The sequence below is a fragment of the Caenorhabditis elegans genome, chromosome I (genome assembly GCF_000002985.6).
Source record: "Caenorhabditis elegans chromosome I".
NCBI classification, from domain to species: domain Eukaryota; kingdom Metazoa; phylum Nematoda; class Chromadorea; order Rhabditida; family Rhabditidae; genus Caenorhabditis; species Caenorhabditis elegans.
In genome coordinates, this window is record NC_003279.8 from 5,862,572 (window position 1) to 5,883,430 (window position 20,859).

The 20,859-nt window shown below is 36.3% G+C and overlaps 6 protein-coding genes and 4 non-coding genes across 12 annotated transcripts; 3 read left to right on the forward strand and 7 right to left on the reverse strand.

Annotated features, from left to right (window-relative positions):
• Nucleotides 1-72: 72 nt before the first annotated feature.
• Nucleotides 73-3,860, reverse strand: dhhc-3 (Palmitoyltransferase). The gene is made up of 6 exons (NM_059301.7): nt 3,815-3,860; nt 2,404-2,471; nt 1,941-2,172; nt 1,654-1,896; nt 1,359-1,591; nt 73-609 (listed from the first exon to the last, which is right to left on the reverse strand). The coding sequence occupies exons 3-6, from the start codon at nt 2,094-2,096 to the stop codon at nt 459-461; spliced, it is 783 nt and encodes a 260-aa protein (NP_491702.1). The 5' UTR covers nt 2,097-2,172; nt 2,404-2,471; nt 3,815-3,860; the 3' UTR covers nt 73-458.
• On the reverse strand, nt 2,404-2,439 carry F33D11.17 (uncharacterized protein; the record flags this gene model as incomplete). Its single annotated transcript, NM_001361746.1, has 1 exon — nt 2,404-2,439. One exon carries the CDS (start codon nt 2,437-2,439, stop codon nt 2,404-2,406), a length of 36 nt encoding a protein of 11 aa, NP_001348674.1.
• Nucleotides 3,861-3,990: 130 nt separating the features above from the next.
• On the reverse strand, nt 3,991-5,568 carry F33D11.10 (RNA helicase). The gene is made up of 3 exons (NM_059302.8): nt 5,223-5,568; nt 4,503-5,174; nt 3,991-4,383 (listed from the first exon to the last, which is right to left on the reverse strand). Exons 1-3 carry the CDS (start codon nt 5,556-5,558, stop codon nt 4,192-4,194), a joined length of 1,200 nt encoding a protein of 399 aa, NP_491703.1. The 5' UTR covers nt 5,559-5,568; the 3' UTR covers nt 3,991-4,191.
• A 126-nt stretch (nt 5,569-5,694) lies between these two features.
• vpr-1 (Major sperm protein) lies at nt 5,695-7,383 on the reverse strand. The gene is made up of 4 exons (NM_001383165.2): nt 7,202-7,383; nt 6,758-7,043; nt 6,519-6,666; nt 5,695-6,432 (listed from the first exon to the last, which is right to left on the reverse strand). Exons 1-4 carry the CDS (start codon nt 7,374-7,376, stop codon nt 6,304-6,306), a joined length of 738 nt encoding a protein of 245 aa, NP_001370533.1. The 5' UTR covers nt 7,377-7,383; the 3' UTR covers nt 5,695-6,303.
• Nucleotides 7,384-8,822: 1,439 nt separating this feature from the next.
• On the forward strand, nt 8,823-8,932 carry C34G6.13. Its single transcript, NR_050147.1, has one exon. It is a non-coding gene; the product is annotated as an Unclassified non-coding RNA C34G6.13 (non-coding RNA).
• On the reverse strand, nt 8,833-8,941 carry C34G6.12. The gene has a single exon (NR_050148.1). It is a non-coding gene; the product is annotated as an Unclassified non-coding RNA C34G6.12 (non-coding RNA).
• A 661-nt stretch (nt 8,942-9,602) lies between these two features.
• cdc-7 (non-specific serine/threonine protein kinase) lies at nt 9,603-11,772 on the forward strand. The gene is made up of 8 exons (NM_059304.4): nt 9,603-9,722; nt 9,910-10,279; nt 10,325-10,385; nt 10,444-10,554; nt 10,599-10,793; nt 11,084-11,267; nt 11,311-11,405; nt 11,451-11,772. The coding sequence occupies exons 1-8, from the start codon at nt 9,614-9,616 to the stop codon at nt 11,559-11,561; spliced, it is 1,236 nt and encodes a 411-aa protein (NP_491705.1). The 5' UTR covers nt 9,603-9,613; the 3' UTR covers nt 11,562-11,772.
• A 72-nt stretch (nt 11,773-11,844) lies between these two features.
• Nucleotides 11,845-16,387, reverse strand: noah-1 (uncharacterized protein). Of its 3 annotated transcripts, none has more exons than NM_001263093.4 (8): nt 16,261-16,387; nt 15,555-16,073; nt 14,999-15,401; nt 14,503-14,951; nt 14,183-14,321; nt 12,845-14,133; nt 12,710-12,798; nt 11,845-12,613 (listed from the first exon to the last, which is right to left on the reverse strand). In NM_001263093.4, the coding sequence occupies exons 1-8, from the start codon at nt 16,316-16,318 to the stop codon at nt 12,401-12,403; spliced, it is 3,159 nt and encodes a 1,052-aa protein (NP_001250022.1). In that variant the 5' UTR covers nt 16,319-16,387; the 3' UTR covers nt 11,845-12,400. The 3 variants fall into 3 exon arrangements, with proteins under 3 accessions (NP_001250022.1, NP_740859.3, NP_740858.2); NM_171838.8 differs by having other exon boundaries at nt 11,850-12,613; nt 12,722-12,798; nt 14,183-14,333; nt 16,261-16,383; NM_170870.9 differs by having other exon boundaries at nt 11,851-12,613; nt 12,722-12,798; nt 16,261-16,383.
• A 180-nt stretch (nt 16,388-16,567) lies between these two features.
• C34G6.9 lies at nt 16,568-16,920 on the forward strand. The gene has a single exon (NR_050149.1). It is a non-coding gene; the product is annotated as an Unclassified non-coding RNA C34G6.9 (non-coding RNA).
• Nucleotides 16,769-16,983, reverse strand: C34G6.11. The gene has a single exon (NR_050150.1). It is a non-coding gene; the product is annotated as an Unclassified non-coding RNA C34G6.11 (non-coding RNA).
• Between the last annotated feature and the right edge of the window lie 3,876 nt (nt 16,984-20,859).

A 20,859-nucleotide genomic window follows, 5' to 3' on the forward strand; every position in this document is an offset into this window, starting at 1 on the left:
AATCACGAAAAAAATATTCAACTGAAAACTTGATTAAAACATCGATGTTTGGTTATAAAATTAAAATTGTACAAACGAAAGATAAAAGTTTATTTTTCATGCTTCGCAATTATAATGAGATACGGAGAAGAGAGAAATTAATAAATTTGAACTCGTCTTTGAAACAAGCTGGCGAAAAATATACTTATGACAAAGAAAAACAGAGCAATGTTTGATTAAGTAGAAACTGAGAAAAATATATGAAAATAAATTAATAATTAGAAGAAAACCACACAAGAATTTGAGATAACCCGTCATATATAGTTTTTTTACGATAAAAAATATTATATCTACTTGGAGTATAAAGATGAATCATCTGCTGTGAAGAAGCTCAATTTTACAACGTCGAAATTCTGTCACTTCTGATAATTTCACCTTTTTTGCAATAATACATGTAATAAAAACAGATAAAACTAAACTCAAACAGAATACTCGAAAGTTGGTCTCGCAACGAAAGGCATTGCTAACGGATTAAACCATCGAACACTGAATGGTCCACCAAAAACAAGTTGCAAATTTTTCCATGCATTGTTCCGTGATCGTTCATCCTCGTCCAAATTTGCATTCCGACTGTAAATTTTTCATTTTTTATTGTAAATTTAATTTGAAATTAGCTAAAAACAAGTTTTTAAAAATTCAATCATTGTAAACTTTTGCAGAAAACTAAATTTTGAAGTTTCCCAGACGCAAAATTATTTCCAATTGTTGCCCCAAAAAATACGGTAGTCGGTCTCGATGCGAGTCTTTAAATAGTATTTTAATTCCTAACTTTTCTCTCTCTCTCTGCAGCTTCCGAATGTTTATTGATCATGGTTTTCCTTACAATTTGATTTTATTGCTAAAGTGGAGTTTATTTTTTGTATAGCGAAAAATTATTCAAAAACTGATGACAATCAAGCAGAAAGTTAGAGATTACGGTACTCTTCAAGGAAGCAAGCTTTTTGATTTTATCAAAAATCTGTCGTGTCGAGACCTGGTACCGTATTTTTTGCAAAAATCGAAAAATTTCGCGTCTAGGTGCACGGCCCGGCAAGTGGTACATCAGTGCAAATGCGCTTCACTGCACTCACAGGTTGATAGCTAGTTATGGAAAAAACTTCACGTAAAAAAATTAGAGAATTACTTTTTGGTCATTTTGTTTTTCAAATTTTAAAAAATGAACGTGTCGTTTTTGAGAAACACGCGTTAACGCAGCCGAGCAGGCATACGGAATACGGTAGACAAATTGCGTACACGTACCACTTGCCGGGCCGTGTAGGTGATACATCCGCTATCCGAATTTCGGTGATAACATATCAAAAATATATTAAAAAAATAACCTCCTCATCGACTCAATCGTTGTTTCATCGTTGCAAATCGACGATATTTGTGTTCCAAACATAACAGACGTGAAAATTGCAAAAAGAATCGACTCGAATAGTAGAAATATTAGAAGAAGCGTTGTTGCAGGAGGTGTTAGTGATGAACATTGCTGCCATTCAGCTCCAACGCACAATACGAACTGCCAAACACCCCAGTAGAGAGCATGCATTGATAAAAGAGCAATGTACATCTGAAAATTATTCAGCTTTTAGAATTTTTGTTATATTTTAATAGAGTCATCAAAAAACTCACTGTAAATAATACGAAAAACTTTTGATTTCCCTCTCCAACGCAATTATTAACCCACGGGCAATGATGATCCATTCGTCGTATACATCGTTCACAAACTGAGCAGTGATGTGCTCTATCTGGCTTAATACTTGCACATTTCTGGCATTTGTAGATAGTCTGTTGCCCATTGATTAATTGCATTCTTTCAATAGTTTCATCTGTGCAATCTCCCTTGGCAACGGCTCCAGGATCTGTTGTCATTGTCTGTAAATTTTAGATTTATAGAGAACTTATTTTAAAAACCCAACCTTAAGATGACTAATAACTGCTAATACACTGAACGATTCAAATACGATAAAATTGAAAATCGTATGAAACGGATATGTTTCCCACGAGTAGAGCATTACAAGGAATACACAGACTTGTCCGTAGAATACCAGCAACCAAGTGACCACGGCACACATGATTCCACATGGATCTCGCACGCACCATGATCGGCCACAGCAGTTCGTTTTCGTTTTGATGAATACTGCCATTTTACTGAAATCGTAATAATTTGATTGAGCTCAGATGCATTTTTCATAATGGTTTTCATAAGGCAATTGTTTTAAAAACTATAAAATTTTAATTCTAAATATAGGTTGAGTCACTGGCATATTTCAGTCACAGTTTTGGTATTCAAATTACCAATTTTCCGAAAATGTATACTTTTTGAGTAATTTCGATTATTGCTGATGTTACTAATTTTAGAATAATATTACAAAAACGTACTCATCGATATTGTTTCACACACTGTTCGCCTTCCATCAACTCGTGTGTCGACGTAACTTCTTCGTGATCTGAAAAATCTACGAATTGAGATAAAAAGAAACATAATAAAAATTAGGGATTTTCAAGGAACAGGAGTCTTCAATTTCGGTTGCCAAGCAATGTAAAAAAATCGAAATAAACAATAGTCAAGAAGACAAGGAAGACGGAACATAATGGGATGTTGGAAGAAAGCAAAGAATTCGAATCGGAGGAAACATACTCATAAATTAAATATGAGCATCCATTTTATTCGTTTGCAGAGGCTCGTTTAATTTCATTTTGGCAAAACGGTTAGAAACGACATGTTTATATTTTAAACAAATTGAAATTAGGCAGAGGTTTAGTTTAATAATTGATTTTCAGCGCAAAAAAGGAAGGAAAAAAGTTTGGTTGTTTTGAAGAAAAATCTTGAAAATCATAAACCAATCTACATATTTTTTGTTGTTGATACTAAAACAATAATTGGTATTCGCATGTCGGTTAGATCAATTGAGTTACTCTAAAAACGGATACATGTATATCGATACATACTTATTTAGTCGAAAAAGATCATTTTCTATAAAAATTAATGAAATGAGCCCATGAATATTCAGAAGAGCGTATTTCGTAATGGAGCATGAGATAAGATAAGGAGTAGGAAGACAAGAGAAAAAATATCTACATGCTAAAATTGTGGAAAACATCTCACTTTTTTTGGTTTTTTATAAGTAACGAAACACAGACCTCTTAAAAGTTTTGCTCTTAAAAGAACCAAAAAATCGAAATAAAACATTACATTTGAAACAAAGATCTTTTAACTTTAAAGATGAAATTTAGGTGTTGTTTCACACAAAAATTGAACGATTTATAGGAAATAAAGTGCATTCCGGAAATTAATAGTACCCGCAGCAATATTAATCTTTTTTAGAAGACATGAAGCTTTTTCGGTGCTCACATCTTCTCTTTTTCTTCGTTTTGAAGGAAAGGCGCTGGTCAGTGTTGAACAAGTGGACTGAAGGCGAGAGCACGGCGAATGTCTTGTCTGACCGTCTGAGTCTCATTGTTCAACACAGTCTCTTGTTACTTTTCTTACTCCGTTTTGATGACGATAGAGTGGGAGACAAGACGAGTGCGTTCGGTTTTTAGTTGACGAGAAAGGCAAAAGCTACGAGACGGCGGGTTGTTGTATTTGAGTTTTTGTGTCTAAGATAGAGGAAAATGATGCATCGTCTGAATTCAAAAATTTCCGTTTCAGATAGGAATTTAGAATACCAATCGTGTGTTCAAAAAGCGAGTGGTCTCTGAGTAAGTAATTCTCAATTTAAAGAGGCTGAAACTTCCTAAAAATCAAACATAAAATAATAAAAGAAAAATTTAATATTTAAAAACCCACAATGCAATGATATTCCACGTGAAGCCTTCGTAGAGTTGATTTTTTTCTGAAATGTTTTTTTTGTTAGTATAAATTCACGTGAATATCACGCCGAAAATTAGAAATTGGTTATTTTCCGATATTTTTGAATATTAGAGAAGTTTCTACTGGCTTACATAAAAATATTGAAAAGAAAATTAAGATCTCCATTTATTCAAATTACTGTTCAGATTTTTAAAAATCTCCGTTGGATAGTATTTGGGTCTTAGTATCATGAAGGATTCAAAGGAGATCTTTGTAGGATTAAAATAAAAGAAATAATTGATAAGGATTTTCAAAACAAAGAAAACAAAAACAAAATAAATTAAAACATGAGGTGAGCGAAAATATATCTTTCTTCAAATGATATCCGCAATATTCATGGGCATTTCGTCGATTTGTGTCGAATAGTATTGCTCAATGTCTCGCAGAATTCTGACATCATCTTGCTTCACAAAGTTGATGGCGACTCCCTTGCGTCCGAAACGTCCAGAACGACCAATACGATGAATGTATAATTCACGATTGTTTGGAAGATCATAGTTGATAACCTGAAAAAAGTTTTTACTGAATTGTCTATATTTCATGACAACTTTTTTTTGCTGGTTTTTTGCAAAACTAATCATTTTAATTTATTACAAATCGAGAAGAAACTAAAAAAAAATCTTACCAACGAGACTTGTGGAACATCTAATCCTCTCGCCCAAACATCAGTTGAAATGAGCACTCTCGTTGTTCCTGCTCTGAACTCTTTCATAACTTCATCACGATCCTTCTGTTCCATATCTCCGTGCATTGATGACACTGTGAAGTTGGCTTCCTTCATTTTATCCGTCAACCAATCAACCTTTCTACGGGTATTACAGAATAGTACAGCCTGTGTGATGGTAAGAGTATCATAAAGATCAATAAGAGTGTCGAACTTCCATTCTTCTCTGTCAACTGCAACGAAGAATTGCTTGATTCCTTCAAGTGTCAGTTCATCACGTTTCACAAGAATTCTGATAGGATCTGTCATGAATTTACTGGTCATCTCTAGAATTTCATGAGGCAGTGTGGCTGACAGAAGTACGACTTGTGCTCCAGGTGGAAGATATCGGTAGATATCGTACAACTGCTCCTTGAAACCTTTATTCAGCATTTCATCGGCTTCGTCAAGAACCAGAAGCTTGATCGCTCGGGTACGAAGATTACGACGGCGAATCATATCAAATACTCGTCCTGGAGTACCAGAAACCACGTGTTGACCGTAATCCAATTTGCGAATGTCTTCTCCGAGATTTGTTCCTCCGATACAGGCATGACATTGAACATTCATATAGTCTCCGAGAGCAAGAACTACCTGCAAAATGTGTTTTTTATTGCAACTCTGTATTTATTATATCCATACTTTTTGAATCTGGACAGCCAATTCTCTGGTTGGAGAAAGAATAAGTGCTTGTGTCTCTCGAACTTGTGTATCCAATGATTGAAGAACGGAAATTGAAAAAGTCGCAGTCTTTCCGGTTCCAGATTGAGCTTGAGCAATGACGTCACGTGCTTTAAGAATTGCTGGAACTGCTCTTTGTTGAATAGCCGATGGTTTTTCGAATCCATAGGCATAAATTCCACGAAGAAGGTCTTCTCGCAAACCCATTTTGTCAAATGTTGGAATAACATTTACTTCTTCAGAAGATTCGAATTCCACTGTTGCCATATCATCTTTTTCTGCTTTTTTACCAGCCATTTTGGAAAATCTGAAAAAAGATTAATTTTAAACATCACTCGAGTGACATTTTATTGTCGAGTCGCGTAAATTTCCAGGTAAATACTCCGAGATAATACGGCGAAAAAATTCAAAAATAAAAATAGTTATTGGAAACCATAAACATCAAATTTTATTGTACCATATACAAATCATGTGACTTAAATTGGTTGTTTCAAAGAGCATGGGGCTTTCTTAAAATCCATGGAGTCCTATATCAATCAATGGTTGTACACATAAAATAAATGAGAAAAGGTTGGGGGAACGGGGAACCATAGAATGGAAAATAAATAAATAAAATTCTTGATAATGGCTACCGGGTATGATGATAGGCAGTCACTAGACGGATCTATGATGGTCTAGAAGACGCCGGGAAAAACGGAAAACGAATAAACAAAGGAAAGAAGTGAAAGTAGTTTGAGAAAAAGTTTGAAATTTTTGCGCGCTGCGTTCACTAAAGAGGCAAGTATTCAAAATTTCAAAAAACCGAAAAGTTAAATATGTCAATTTACATTGCAGAAAATAACATTTTGATTTTTGAAATATTCAGAATTTCGCCCTTGGCAGAGAAAAAGTTAGAAAATTTAGGATTTGAAGGTTAAATTTGATGAAAATCCGAATGGAGCAATGCTTGTGTGTTTTAATGTTTGTGGCAGCAAAAAAGCACGTGAATGATAGTACCACTAGTTACTTAAAAGTGAAAATGAAGGAAGAATTGATTCAGAATTTAGAAAAGACGGCCAACAATAAGCCCGATGAGCAAAGCGGCAACCGCAATAAGGAAAATTTGCAATGTTGGGTATGCACCGTCGACAAGAGCTCCATCAGAATGCGATTGTTGAAGCTTGCGGTTCTTCTGAAAATATTTTTTGTAGAAAATTGAACACATATTTTTTTTTCCAAAGTGTAATTAATTTTTTCAAATTTCTTTTCTGATATTACCTTGAGCATGACTTCGATTTCTTGTTCCAATCCATGTACTTTCTTTTGCAATTCTTCTTTCTCGTCAACTGTCGATTTCAACGATTTGCGAAGGGAGTTAACGGTTCCATCATGCGATGGTGTTCCAGAGTACGAACTTCCGAGCTCTCTGCAAATATTAGTTTTTTATTGAATGAAGTTTATGAAGGAAACAATAATTGTTAACCTTCTTTTAACCTCCATTATAAGTAAAAACTCACTGTGCCTGTCCAGAAGAAGCAAAACTATCCTCGTTCCTAACCGCAAAGGTTTTTGTATCATCTCCAGACGCTGGATCTCTCTTGTCAACGAAGGTGACCATAAGCTTGCTGTAGGTCAGCTCCGCTGGATCGATTATTTTCCAGACCGATTCCAAATCTGGCAGATCTTCCGAAGGCGCCACACACGATTGAACCATAAACTTATGTCGTCCTGCATCAGATGGAATTCCTTCCAGAGGTTGAAGCATTACTGTGATTTGTTTCGAGTCACCAGATTTCAGGAGGCCTAAAAAATCAAAATCAGAAGGTCAAAGTAAACTTCAGTTTTAAAAATCAACCAGTCTAACAGATAAGGTCTAAATACAAATCATATTTTTCTTTTTGCGTTTAATTTCACTTTTTCCATATCAAATTGATTTCAATGCAAATAAATCCATCACTCACCAGAATTTGGACGAACACAATATTGCTTTGGAGCCGTTGTTTTCACTTTGAAGCACACTGGATTGGTTGATGTGTTCTTGAGAGTCATGTGTGATGTGACAACATCACTGAATGGGCCAGTGAACACGAGTTCACGATTTGGAGTCACTTGCAGAAGACTGTGCTTTTCAGACATTTTTTTGCTGAAAAAAAAAGTTAGTTCATATAAAATAATTATGTTAAAAAATAAAGATTGATAGGAAGTTTGGATCAAGGCGAAAGAATTAAAAATTGTTTTTTTTCTATTGGTATTTACGTACATCACAAAACCGAACACTAAACGAATATTTTTTCGATTTGCAATTTCGAAAAAGCTATAAAATGAAAAAGTCGCAGTGTATGTTCTAGCGTTATCAGTTTCTCTTGAGTTTTGGCCAGTGCTTAGTGCCTAGAGGCAAGCGTATTTGCTCTTGGCAAAACGAAAAACGAAAAAAAAATCGAAATCGTGTAGAAGTTATACAAATGCTTGTCTATCTTTCTAAATACAGTCTTCAATAATCTTGAATTTGAAATTTGAAAAAAATATGGACGAGTGTATTCAACACAGGTCATAAACAAAATTTAAACAGAAAGGCATCAAAAACGTTGTTCAGCCAGTAATTGAACGTTTGTCAATTGATAATCGGGGAGAGAAAAGTAGAGATGCAACTGATGGATGACCCGATACATGAAAAACACAACAAAAAAATAATATTATTTCCTATATTTTAACAACGAATAAGTCCAAAACTGCACAGTATTGAACAAAGGTTGAACCAATTCGAGAAAATAACAAATTATATTGAAAAATTATTCTGAAACGCTGTCAGATGACATGAATTCGGGTGAGACGTGGAGAGCGCACACGTTTTTCAAAAAATGTTGTCCTGAGAGATGCGTAAGAGATAATAGACGCAGAAGGAAAAGTGTATCTACGTCTCTTCCCTCTCGTTGACTTATAATTCGAGTGTGTGAGTGTACGTGTGAGCGATGTGTGTGTGTGCGTTTGGTAGGGGAGGACGAGTGTGAGCGAAAATGGCTGTCCTGGAGAAGGAGAAACACGTTGTTGGAGACGAAAGAGGCACCGAAAAAACACAAGCATCGTGAAGAAAAAACGATGGGATAAGAGAAGAAGATGGAATAAATTAGGATGAGATGTTTGCTGGTAGAATGTGCAAAATGCACTCAGAGAAGATTAAGCTAAGGCAGTTCTATGCAATAAAATCTTAATTTTTGTATTCCCCAGGAGCCTATAAATTAACCTCCAAGTCAAAACAACAGACAATTGAACCTTTTTTTGAAAAACGAGAAGAGCTGCAGTTTAGAAATGTTCGATATTTAAAATTTCACTCTGATTGAAATCATTATTTGAGCTCATTTATGAAAAAGATTGAGACGGAAATTGAAAAAGTTGAGTTAATAGCCTTATGCGTCAGCGGAAGATTTGATCCATATGAAGAATATTAACAAGTCGCAGTATGTATATCTGATGAAGCTAGAAACAGAAGACTTTTAGAATGAAAAAGACGTCCTCTTCTGCGTAAACAAAGTGCAAAGGACGGCGAATTTGAATGGAAGAGAGAGAGTGCAGACGCAATTAGAGCACCTCGGCTTGGTACTGCTTTAGACTTAGTTTCTCTGTTTTCCTGCCGTCCGGATGTGAGAACTCTCCATGACAACACAGATATTTCCCGTATCACACACTCATCGGAAACATAAGAGGGGGAGAAGGACAACTGGCTCCAACTATCAATCAATCGGGGTTATTTACACAATGATTTTTGTTCTTTTAATGTGCTAATAGAAGAAATATACACAAACACATGGAAGTAATATTGGGGAATTTGCACTTTTCTAGAAAATTAAAACTTGAAGTTTCAGGCTGAGCAAAAATAGCTCAAATAACTCGAAAAAAACTCAGTGAATAACTATTTTTATAACCAGGTTATAGACTAGGCGAAAAGGTACAGAGAGAAGAAAAGTCCGAATTTGTGAAAAATCCCTATTATTCACCAAAAAACAATCTATTTCACTTTTTAGGAGCTTCGACATGTATTGTACACGAATAGCAACATATTTTTGCAAAATACGTCTCAATAAATATTTTTCAGCTAGATATTACAGCATTTTCAAACGGAAAACCAAAAAAATCAAAAGAAAAAGCTAAATTTAAAAATATGTTGCATGTGGCAATGCGCGTAAGCTTCGCCGTAACGTACGCAAACACCGCGCCTGTTTTTGGCGCAAAATTTGAAACACATTTTTTGCATTTCTCAATTTCAACGTTTATTTTTTCTCTGAATCACTTCTCGCTATTTAGTGTCTTTTTTTAAAGAAGGAAATCAACATTATTCCGTTTTGAACAGTAAAACCTTTATTTCAGACTGAAATTTCATGTCCATAAAATCGTCACGGCTGAAAATTTGGGAAGAGAACTGCCCGGTGCTTAGCGATGCAAAATTCCAGAGAAAGTATCAATTGCAAGAGAATATTATAGGCGAGGGTACGTTTCCAGCTGAAAATTTTCAGCTGTGTGCAATATGAAATTATTATAAGCTACGAAATAGATTGAAGTTAAAGCAAAAACGCTAGAAAACAAACTTCTAATCAGAATTTTCAAGCAGGTGAAAGAAGATTGCGTATTTTTGAAATAATGAAATATTGATCCTTTAATCATTGCTTATTTTTAGGTTCTTTCGGAACAGTAATCAGTGCAACATGCAGAACAACTCAAGAGAAACGAGCAATAAAAGCAATTCGAAGAATTGAAAAAATGAGCATGTTATCAATTGAATTGGAATTACTATCAGAACTCGGAGGACACTTCAACATTGTCAAACTTTTCGAATTCTTCCATTTCAATGGTTCAGTTGCAATTGTTCTCGAACATTTTCCACATTGTACAGCCACAGAACTCTTATTTCATTCAAAACGAGATCTTTCATTTGCTCTCTCTTATTTTCGAAATTTGCTTTATGCTGTCGCATATCTTCATCACAATGGATATGTGCATCGAGATATCAAATTGTCAAATTTTCTCTACTCACCCCAAACTCAAAGGTTTCAGATTAATAGTTAAAGCTCCTCAGCAATTATTTTTTCCAGATTCCGGCTCGTAGATTTTGGACTCGCAACAGTTGATAGATCAAAAAATGAATGCTCAAGAGTGAGTTTCACCTTTTAACTTCAAAATTAAATTTTCCAAATCATTGAATTAATTTCAGAGTCATGCTGTCGCTGCAATGGAAAGAGATCCAGAATGTTGTTCTTGTAAAGGTACATCGTCACCGTGTATGTTTTGTAGAGGAAAACCAAAGCGAGAGAATTATAATGTTGTAAGTAATGAAATCTTGTTTTTTTCGATCACATAAATATTCAGGTTGGAACTCCAGGTGTTCGTGCTCCAGAACTTTTGTTTGGGATTGGTTTGTGTCATCCATCAATAGATATATTTTCCTGTGGAATTGTTCTCCTTTCACTTGTTTCTGTAAAACATCCATTCTTTATGCCAAAAGATGAAACTGAAAATATTATGCATCTCGCTTTCTTACTCGGATCTGAAACTATCGAAAAAGTAAGTAATCAAAAGTTGACACAAGAAAAAATAACTCGATCCTTCCGAAAAAATATTTGGAGCAAAATCTAAATATTTAAAACACTTTCTCAAAATCAGTTGTTCAAATCGTCGAAAATTTTTCAATTTTTTTCTGTTTTGGGAAACATTAAAAAAAATACAGAAGAGATTTGATGAACAGCTATGAAAAGTTAGTTAAAAATAAATAATTTATGGAAAATTTGAAGTTTAAAAGTGAGCTTACTCACCTTATAGAAAAATTCCAGCTTAAACTCAAAAATTATTTTCAGATGGCTCATAGTGAAGGACTACGAGTGACATTATCTGAAAAACTTCCTCCCGCAGATTACTATCATCTAATATTATGCCTTCGATTTGGTTTCGATCATGTTCGACGACACTGTTCTTCGTCAAGACAACCATGTACAATATGCCAAAAACGTTCGTTCAATAATTCGATGGGAGTGTGCTTTTGTGAGTCATCATATTCATTTCAAAAGTGACAAATTGCTTTCAGGCCGAAAAAACTACGAAACAGACATGTTTTCTACTGGTGGAAATGAAACAGAATTAATGACAATATACGTGGATCTGTTATACCGTACACTTGAGGTGAAGAAGTCTTGGAATTTAAAATACATTAATTTATTCTTACAGGCTGATAGATTCAAGCGATACAACGCCGATCAACTGCTCTGCCTCATTGAATCTTACGATAAACGTGTGAAATTCAAACCGAAACCAATGTCGAATCAAGATCCATTCTAAATTAAAATGCCATCAAATACTTACATTACTCTTACTCCGAATTTTTCTCGCTTGCTGTGTTGTATTGTTCTGTAGATTCGGATATTTCTCAATCGAGTCTGAATAATTCTTGCTTAGATTTCGAATCCATTTTTTCAAAATTTTATTTTAATTCAACTTCCATTGTCCCATGTCATTTTCTGCGGGTTTTAGCAATAAATATATGACCATTTTCAAATAGTTCACGCATTATGTAACTGGGATCTGAAAAAGAAATCACGGAATTAAGCTTTTTCAGCAAACAATTTATAAATTTCGAAAACTTTATTTTTCACTAATGTCAGAAAAAAGATGTGGGAGAAATTGTCAACATGATAGAAAGAAAAAATAAAAATAATTGTAACTGAGAAATGAATGGTTCTACAGTACCCGACAGACCAAACAGATTTTTTTGTTGAGAAATGTATGTGTTTTCAGTGGATACTGTAGCTGAAATTAAGACCGAAATCGCTGGGAATCTAATTTTAAAAAAGCTTCATTCAAAAATATTTATATTTAGAATTTGCTATGAGAGAAGCTTCTTATTAGATTCCATACGATTCGACTAATATTTTTCTTAGAAAGAGATAGTTGAAAAAGGGATCTTTTTTGGTTTCAATAGGGGAAGGAAAGGTAAAAACTTTTGAGGTGAAGACACGTAAAACTGCTGTGTATTGAAAATTTAACAAGAAAAACGAAAAAAAAAACATTATTAGAAGTTATTAATGGAATGAGATTTTGAGCTTATGAGCATGAACAGATATCAGAAAAATTTCTGAGAGCTGTGCAGAAAATGGCCAATTTTAAAAAGATGAGCATGTTTAAGCAGTCTTTTCTGATGAAAACCGACGAACTGCGTAGTGAGCAATGACAACAGTTTGTCCAAGAATCAGAACCGCAAGGGTTCCAAAGATGGCAAAAACTGTGACAGAGTTCAGGCAGATTGATCCTTCCTCAATCATCTGAACCTCGTGAGCATCTTCACGAAGAAGATCAAGTGTTGAAGCACGTGACATGGCAACTGGCTCATTTACCTGAAATTTAATATTTTTGCTTCACGAGTGTCTGCAGAAAACAACTATTTAAATAATATTTTAGAACGAGTTTAAACTTTTATGAAACAATCGTACTTTTGTGCATACCTGTTGAAGTGGGTCAATGATGACGATGGAGGTGGTGGCGTGAGATCTTCTTGGAATCAGGTACCGGTTTGTCTCGACTGGAAATAATCAATTTCATATAGAAAAAATAAAATCAAAACTCACATTCTTCAATATTATTGCTAACTTCTCTCTTCTTTCTTCCGAATGATTTCTTGACTCCTCCGGTTAAAGCACACTCAACTGGTTCACAATCTCCCTTGCAAATCTCAACTTCGCATGTAACTCTGATTGAAGCAGATGAATCGAAACGGAAAGCTTGCATTTTTGTAGTCTTCACAGCCGATGACTTGATTTCAATAGCTCCTGGGATCAACTTTTGTGCAACAGCTGGAGTTGGGCATCCACCATCGATAAGTCGAAGCTTCTCTCCGGCTCCGGCCTTTCCTCCAGCAACTCCTGGTTCAGCGTGGCAGTTCTTGACGAAGAAGTCAAGTTCATCATCCATAGCCATAATCTCCCAACGAAGCTCAAGAATGTCTCCGAGTTTAGCTTGAACAAGTGGTTGTTCAGTTCCATCTCCATTCAGAAGTTGCATGAGAACTGGGTTTCCGAGCTCAATCTTTCCACGTGGCTGAATAAGATTAGCTTCTGGTCCAGTAACAGTCATATTGTATCCAGCTTGAACACGTCCTCCAAGCATACTAGAGTAATCACAGGAAACCTCATAAAGTTGATCCATTGAGGTAACGAGTCCTGGAATTCCGAGGTTGTTGGTTTGAATGACAACAGTGGATTTGTATGTTCCATTGAGAAGATCGACGAGTCCACAATCACGGAATTCAGCAGCTTGTCTCTTTTGACGGAACTCCTCAATTTCATCCTTCAATGGAGTCTCTTCTCCCTTCTTTGTCTTATTCTTTCCAGTTTCATTATCATCAATATTGTCAAGAGAGATTGGGCGCATTCCAAAGTCTTTTGGAAGTCCGAGAACAAGAGTAGCGGCATTTGAGTTGGCAACTTCAACACGGCAAGTATCAAACTTGTTCTTAACAAAGATGACTCCACTGAATGGCTCTCCATTGTTGATTTGAACCTTGATTCCTTCGTAGTTACAGATTGTTTGAATGGCTTCAGCTTTAACCTCAACTGGTGGACCAATTGGAACGGTTGATTCTGGAGCACGACGGTGTTCGGTGTTCTTGATGGTTGGCTTCTTGACCTTCTTAGTGGCAAGAAGTTGTGATTTAGAGTCCTTGCCTTCAACGACGGTTCCAGAGACACGGTGCTTGGTTTCTGGGACATTGGCGGCAGCAGAAGCTCCAGTATCGATTTCTTTGGTAACACAGAGGTTCTTGTAGAAATCAGTATGCTCGTTAATCTCAGCATCATCGTCAATAGCATCGAAGAGTGTGCAGTCTCCAAGACGACGGTTGTAGTTGGCTCCAGCGCATCTGAAATAGTTATCATGAAGTAGTGAACCAATGATCACAGTTCACTTACGTTGGATTTCCGGCACAAACTTCAAGGCACGAGTTGAGTGAAACAACCTTGTAGACCTTTGCTGGGATTCCACGTTGTTTGGTGTGAAGATAACGGGAGAAGAGAGCATCATCCTTGTTGGCAGAGCAGTCGTTTTCCACTAGAGGCATAGCTATGAGAAACAGACAGTTTACACAGAAACACATAAAGCAGTTTCAATTTAGTTTAAAGGTTTTTAGGCAGACTCCGGAACTCAAAATAGGTAAGTTTTTGAAGGAATGGACAAATAGTTAGAGTTAGGAATAGAAATATTGGACCCACAAGAAAGGACGTGAACTTACCGGCAAGACAGTGAAGATCATATAGATCAACTCCTTGACGAACTTGTGGCTGAAGAGTGTTGTGACCATCGAGGTAAAGAAGATCGCAAGATTTTGTCTTCTTGTCGTAGTTGAAGGATCTGCATTTCTCTGGAGCAAGTCCGAAGCACTTGGCAACACATTCCTTGATTCCCTTAGCAGCAGAAGCCTTGAGAACATGAAGCTCAGATTCTCCTTCTGGAAGAGCTGCATTGATGGTGCGAATAGCCTTGAGGTGTTGTCCAGTTGGGCATTTCTCTTGCTTGAGGTGGCAAGTAATATCGAAATAGTCAACAAGGAACTCTTCTCCTTCTGGAATAAAAAGCTCTGGCTTGCTTTCTCTGGTTTCTGAGTTGAGGATGCACTCTTGTTCGTTGTAGTAATACATGACAGATTTGCAGACAAATCCATCACCAGTCTCTGGTGGTGGGCTGAAAAAGACAATGTTTTAATGGTTATGATATCATGAAACACTTACTTGGTACATTGATCAAGGCACATGGTGACAGATGGAACATTCTCCATAACGAAAGCGGCGAATCCAACGAGAATCATTTGTGGCACACGCTTGAAGCTTGGCACGTTGCGGCAAGTGTTTGGCGAAGCGAAGCACTTCTTCTCGAAGTAAGTGAATCCTTCTGTGGCAATAAGATCAGCACGTCCAAGTGGTTTGGAACGTTCATCAGCAAGAATACAAGTACGGGTCTTGTTGTTGTACATGAACGATTTGCAGTTGAAGTCATTGGATGAGATTGAGAGACGTTGAGTGCAAAGAGCTTGGCAAGAATCGAGGTCGACGTTGATGATACGGTCAAGTTCATTCTTCAATTGCTTTCCTTCGACGGCAATATATTGTGTGATGTATGGTGGGTAGCATTGGGCTGAAAACATTTTATGATGAATGTACTTAAATTTTTCGAATATGTACATTTCGAAAAAGTTGTTTTTTGATAGTTATAATTTTTAAAAACAAGGGGAACTGAGAGTATACAATTTTGAAATATATTTTCAATATTTATCGAAATAAAACTTACATCCAGCACAGTTGTTATCCATGTAGATAACTGTATCATCTGATTCCTCAACAAAGAGTGATGGTCTGTCCAAACGATCTTCGGTGTTCAAGATACATTCTTGATCAACTGGGTAGAACATAGCAGATTCACATTCGAATCCAAAAGTGTCGAAAGCATTAAGGCAGGCAGCCATACAAATTTGAATGTTTGCAGCAGGGACAACCTCGCGGGCGAATCCAACGAGAATTCTTTGCTCGAAAAGATCGAACTGGAATGGAGATTGGCAAACGCGATCACTCTTGACACATGTCTTGGTGAGAAGTTGGCTTCCAGCAGTTGCCTTTTCAGAGCCTGCACGGAAAACTGCACAGCTTCCATCCTTGAACTCAACTCCTTGACAATCAAGAGAAGCCGAGCAGTGATCGGAGCATTCAGCAAGATTTGAGGTTGGGATTGTTCGGATGCGAGCACCCACTGTTGTGTTGTGTTGGAGAACAAATATTGTTTGAGTTTCAGGAGGACATAACGTCACTGATGCTGAAAATATTGACATTAAAGTAAATATACAATTTCATCATTTTAAGCCTACTTGCGCTTCTGAAAATGCCAAAATAATTGATAAGATTAAATAGTTTAAATAGAACCAAAATAATGGAGATCAATTATTTTCTAGATTTCAACATATTCTAATGTTTTGGCTACAAAATTAGCATCATTAACTTACGTAAAGTGTCCGCAAGCACAGAGGCCACGACAAGGGCGAGAACCGCAAAGACCTTCATTGGTCAATGTGCTTTGAATATGATTGAGTGTTGCAAAACGGACGGTCTGTTCGCCAAGCACCCTTCTGAAAAGAAACGGATGAGAAGGGAGGGATCTTAGAAGTAAAAAGAGAATGATGAATCCGTAAAAAGAAACATTTGAAGAGCGGTGGGGAGTGAGAATAACGGGATTGACATTGGCTTGTCTCGAGAGAACGGATCGAGTTTATGAAAAGCGAAGTCATTGAATCGAAAGTTGTTTCTTTTAGTTTGTCTCTTGTTGTCAAAGCTTTCAAACCGAATGAAATTGAAAAAAAAAGAAAAGAAATCGTTGGAATGGACATCAACCCAAATGGGATACCAGGCGGAAACGAGAAGTGAAAGAAAAATTGGGATGCAAAGAAAAATCAACAAAGTCTAAAAATGGTACTGAAAATGAGCCTGAGCAGATTTGCCAAAATAACTTCAAGTTTACCAAAATCCACGTCATTATATTTAATATCTACTCGTCCAAATACGATTACTACGAAAAGGAATCCAACGAGAGGCGGCGACTTATCTCCCGTCAATTCCGGGGGAGGCAATGGGGGTGAAGGTCACTGTATATAAACGTTTCGGATCAGATAGGCACCGAGATGACCGATACTGATAACCTAGAGTAGACGACCGGCGAATAAAGAAGTAGAAGGGATTGGTAGGATATGGAAGAAAAAGAGAGAGAGAATGATAGATTTGCGATTTGATCCTGAAGAAGGAGAAGGGAATGGATACCCGCGGCAAAGTACCCCAGAGGTCATCCCAATTCTCATCAAGTTTTTTCCACCTTCCTGCCTCCCCTCGCCTTTTTTCAAGAAACCGGTTAGCTAGGGATGAAGCCTATTCGAGAAGAAACCGCAAATCTTCCGCCGCTCCCGGATACTTCTAGATTCTTGACACATGAATCATCATTGGAACACACTTTTGCCACAGTCCCTTCGGAATTAGCGGGTTCTCGCTCGCGCGCTTTTGAAACTTGAAACGGAAAGTGCGTGTTGGTGAGAATAATAAGAAGAGAAAAAACAGCGAATGTCATGTTAAACGAGAGTTTGATGGTATGAATAACGGGATGATCCGGATGGAAAATCTTCATAAATGAATGACTCAACATTTTTGGAAACAGTGGGACAGACTGTTTAGTTTCAGTTATCTTATCAATCAATTCGATAAGGTGACAAGTATGGAACAACTCAGGAAAAAGGTATCATACCAGGTGGCCACCGTCATACTGCTGATGGCGGCTACCTATCGTGTTAAGCCTCTTTATAAATTCCAAACAAAAACTAGATAACTACTGTATTTTCCCAATTTGTATTGTATCCCACTCCACTGTTCTCACTTGGCAGCTCATATCTCGGGTGACTCGGTTTTTATCAAAAATTTTTAAGTGAAAAAATAAGTGCGAAATAGTTCCCTATATTTTGGTTGTGGCACATGTTTTGATAAAAGTTAAGAAAGATGACATATGGGCCGTGAAAGCACAGCTGTATAAAAAAGAAAAGTCTAGGACAGATTGAGATCTCAGGTTAAACTTTAAAATGTTTGTGATCAGGATTGTGTCCTGGAATATATCTTAAAATTTTAAATCTAAAAATGTGCATTATATTTGTAAGCATATCTTTATTTTTTCATTTGTTGAAATTTAAATGAAACTTTGATGAAAACTTTTTCTGAAAACTTTCTTACACTTGCAGGCATTTTTGTGCCCACGTTGAAGGTTCAGGTACTATTGAAGAGTTAAAAAATATTCATGAAGTTTGCCAATACCTTTTTCCACAGTTATCAATTTTTTTAACCTATCGTACCCTTCCCCCGAAAGAATAATTTTATGAGAAAAAAGGTGTCATTCTTAGAACCTATTTCGGGAAGTACCTAAAATTATCTCTAGTCGACTTTCGATTTCGAAAAGCGAAATGCGGGGAAAAGGTAATAACAATTACGTAATGGAGAGACAAATAAATATGTGTTTAAAAAAAAAGAAAGTCGTAAGATTGTCGGTCATTCTTTTCACCTAACAAAACGATAGAGATAATGTTCCAAAACCGTGACCCAATTTGCTTGGTGAGGGGCGCCTGACCGTTTTTGCGACACATTTGGAGGAAGAAGGAGGCGAGAAGGCGTCGAAAGAGAAATCGGATTGACATTGCGAATAAGAAGAAGAAGACCGGCGACAAAAAGAGTTAGAAGTAAAATGAAGGGAAAGAATATGAATGGAATAAAGAGAAAGAGAGAGGGGGTGAAAGATTGGATCGACATGATGGTTGGATATTTAGAGACACGGAAGGAATGACACGGGGCGACGAGAACGATTAGAATATATTTACATCAAAACAGAATTGGATAACATTCCTTCAACGAGGGACGAGTGTTGCGTAATTGTATTCAAATGTGAATAGAATGGGCTACTGTAGTTTTAAAATAAGAAGTTCTAGGAATCCTTTAAAGTCTCTCGTGGGGATTCTGTTTCAAATTATGCTCTGTCGTTCTGATATACAATAAATTGTTCGAAAAAAAGAGAAAAAATTATGTGGGGAGCTTGAGGAAATTCGGTGCAAAAGTTGAAAAAAAAGAACATGAGGTTGGAGCTTAATTTCGGTTTTTTTTTTGGTGGTGCAACTTTTGGGAATAATTTTTAGTTAAAACTTAAAAAAATTTTCATTTCCATTGATAAAATATCTGAATATTGTTAGACACAAACTTTTTGCTCCCATAATCTATTTGTTTTCAAATTTGATAAGCTTTCACGAGTCTCGATTCCAATTCTAAGTTTTTGTCAAAATTTAATAGTACATCAAAATGTCCTTATTAGTTTTCAGGTGTTTTTCAAAATAATATTCGGTCTTGAAGAACCTATAGGTTACTGAGCCAAAATGGTTGTAGTCTTAGTGTAAAGTGTAAAGAAGAATCAACTAAAGTCTTCTTCTCAGTTAGAACAGCGCTATACAATCAGAACGAATTATTTGTTCTTAAAAATAATCTCCGGGAGTTTCAACTAGAAAACTCTGCAATCCCTTGCATCTTTTCCCCAGCTTCTGAAAAATTCAGATTGGAATATCAAGAGTTGGTAAAATTGGTTGAGAAGTTCCAAAAATTTGCAGAGCTAGATGACCTTAGTGAAAAGTCCAAATCAATGTAAGCCAACGATTAGAACCTATCAAAAGCTTCAAAGAAAAACAAAATAAGTGAATTTGTCAAGTGAAAACCGATCAAAGTGAAAATGATAGGAGGTCAGTAGGAGGCGCGGCGCCGTCTTCGAGAGGAGAAAGCAACACGGATAGCAGCAGTGTTTGAACGAACCGATGACCGATAAATGGGACACCACATTTGGTAATTGGGTCATTTGGGGTGGCACAGGCACGAAGAAGATGGGGGAAGAACAGACACTTGATTCCAAAAAAGAGACGAATGATGAGAACTTGGAGCGACAATGAGATTAGGACAGTAGACAGAGAGATACCGATTGACACTGATTGGAGGATTTTAATGGAGTAATGAATGATATTGAGATGTATAAACAATTGTGTACTTTTGGACAAATATTCATGAACATCCTAAGTCTGCAAAATAATTTGCAAAACTTGTAACAAATACATTTGTCGACAACTATTTATTTGTAAGCACGCAACACATTTTCACCATCAGTTAATCTCTTTCTATGTATTGGAAACGAGTCCCAACTCGAGTTGCACTTAAAAATTATCGTTTAAAAAACAGTATGGCAATTCCTACTGAACTTCTTCGTTTATTTTATGACATTGTGTTTAAGGATGGACATTGGTTGATGAAGATTGGTCTATTAATTTATGGTACTGTTGAAATGGACCATAGGAAAGTTTGATGTTCAAAATATCATATTTATCCAAAGCGTTGTATTGTTGTTTAATATCCCGAAATTCCATAATATCACGCAAGCGTATATTCAAAGATGTGTCGTAGTTTGCATCGACTATGTCAATGATGTCACTTCCTGATAATCAAAATCATACCGAAGAGAAACATTCAAAACCAGAATGGCCAATAATTGTTGGAGCAGTTTTCCAACCAAAAAGGCTGTGCATCTGATCATCCTGTATGAAATTGGCGCGGAATAATTTAGTTCAAAAAACTTTTAAACAAAACCCACCATCAACTTCAGACATATAAAGTATTTTTTTCTCAAAAACTCATCTTCCCTTCATTGAACTTCAGAGAACAACATTGAGCTAATAAAAAGTTCTGAACCTTTGTTGTTTTAATATGTGAAAGTAAAAGCAACTCTGTTAAAATTGGAAAAGATGGTCCTTAACCAAATAAATTTGATTTTAATGCATCTGTCACAAAAATTCCAGAAATGGCTATTTGAAGATATGCCACGAATTGGACAGATACGCTTACTTTTCTCACTGAGATTATCGTTGAAACATAGACAACAAAACCGTGTTTTGCAAGATTGTGATGTCATACAGCCTGTCAATTTTTTAGTCCAAGCTTATCACTTTGCATTTGAAACAGTGCCGTGTTAGGTTGCAGAATCATTTTATATTACT

Coding starts and splice junctions, on each gene's coding strand:
- dhhc-3 (NM_059301.7), bottom strand. CDS start 2,096: ATGTGTGCCGTGGTCACTTGGTTGCTGGTATTCTACGGACAAGTCTGT. Junction 1,897..1,940: donor CAGTTATTAGTCATCTTAAG/GTTGGGTTTTTA, acceptor TAAAATTTACAG/ACAATGACAACAGATCCTGG. Junction 610..1,358: donor ACGATTGAGTCGATGAGGAG/GTTATTTTTTTA, acceptor AAAAATTTACAG/TCGGAATGCAAATTTGGACG.
- F33D11.10 (NM_059302.8), bottom strand. CDS start 5,558: ATGGCTGGTAAAAAAGCAGAAAAAGATGATATGGCAACAGTGGAATTC. Junction 5,175..5,222: donor TGGCTGTCCAGATTCAAAAA/GTATGGATATAA, acceptor CACATTTTGCAG/GTAGTTCTTGCTCTCGGAGA. Junction 4,384..4,502: donor ATGTTCCACAAGTCTCGTTG/GTAAGATTTTTT, acceptor AACTTTTTTCAG/GTTATCAACTATGATCTTCC.
- vpr-1 (NM_001383165.2), bottom strand. CDS start 7,376: ATGTCTGAAAAGCACAGTCTTCTGCAAGTGACTCCAAATCGTGAACTC. Junction 6,667..6,757: donor GCTTCTTCTGGACAGGCACA/GTGAGTTTTTAC, acceptor TAATATTTGCAG/AGAGCTCGGAAGTTCGTACT. Junction 6,433..6,518: donor AAATCGAAGTCATGCTCAAG/GTAATATCAGAA, acceptor AAATATTTTCAG/AAGAACCGCAAGCTTCAACA.
- cdc-7 (NM_059304.4), top strand. CDS start 9,614: ATGTCCATAAAATCGTCACGGCTGAAAATTTGGGAAGAGAACTGCCCG. Junction 11,268..11,310: donor TTCGATGGGAGTGTGCTTTT/GTGAGTCATCAT, acceptor AATTGCTTTCAG/GCCGAAAAAACTACGAAACA. Junction 11,406..11,450: donor TGTTATACCGTACACTTGAG/GTGAAGAAGTCT, acceptor TTATTCTTACAG/GCTGATAGATTCAAGCGATA.
- noah-1 (NM_001263093.4), bottom strand. CDS start 16,318: ATGAAGGTCTTTGCGGTTCTCGCCCTTGTCGTGGCCTCTGTGCTTGCG. Junction 14,952..14,998: donor TGCCTTGATCAATGTACCAA/GTAAGTGTTTCA, acceptor TGTCTTTTTCAG/CCCACCACCAGAGACTGGTG. Junction 12,614..12,709: donor TTCAACAGGTATGCACAAAA/GTACGATTGTTT, acceptor ATTAAATTTCAG/GTAAATGAGCCAGTTGCCAT.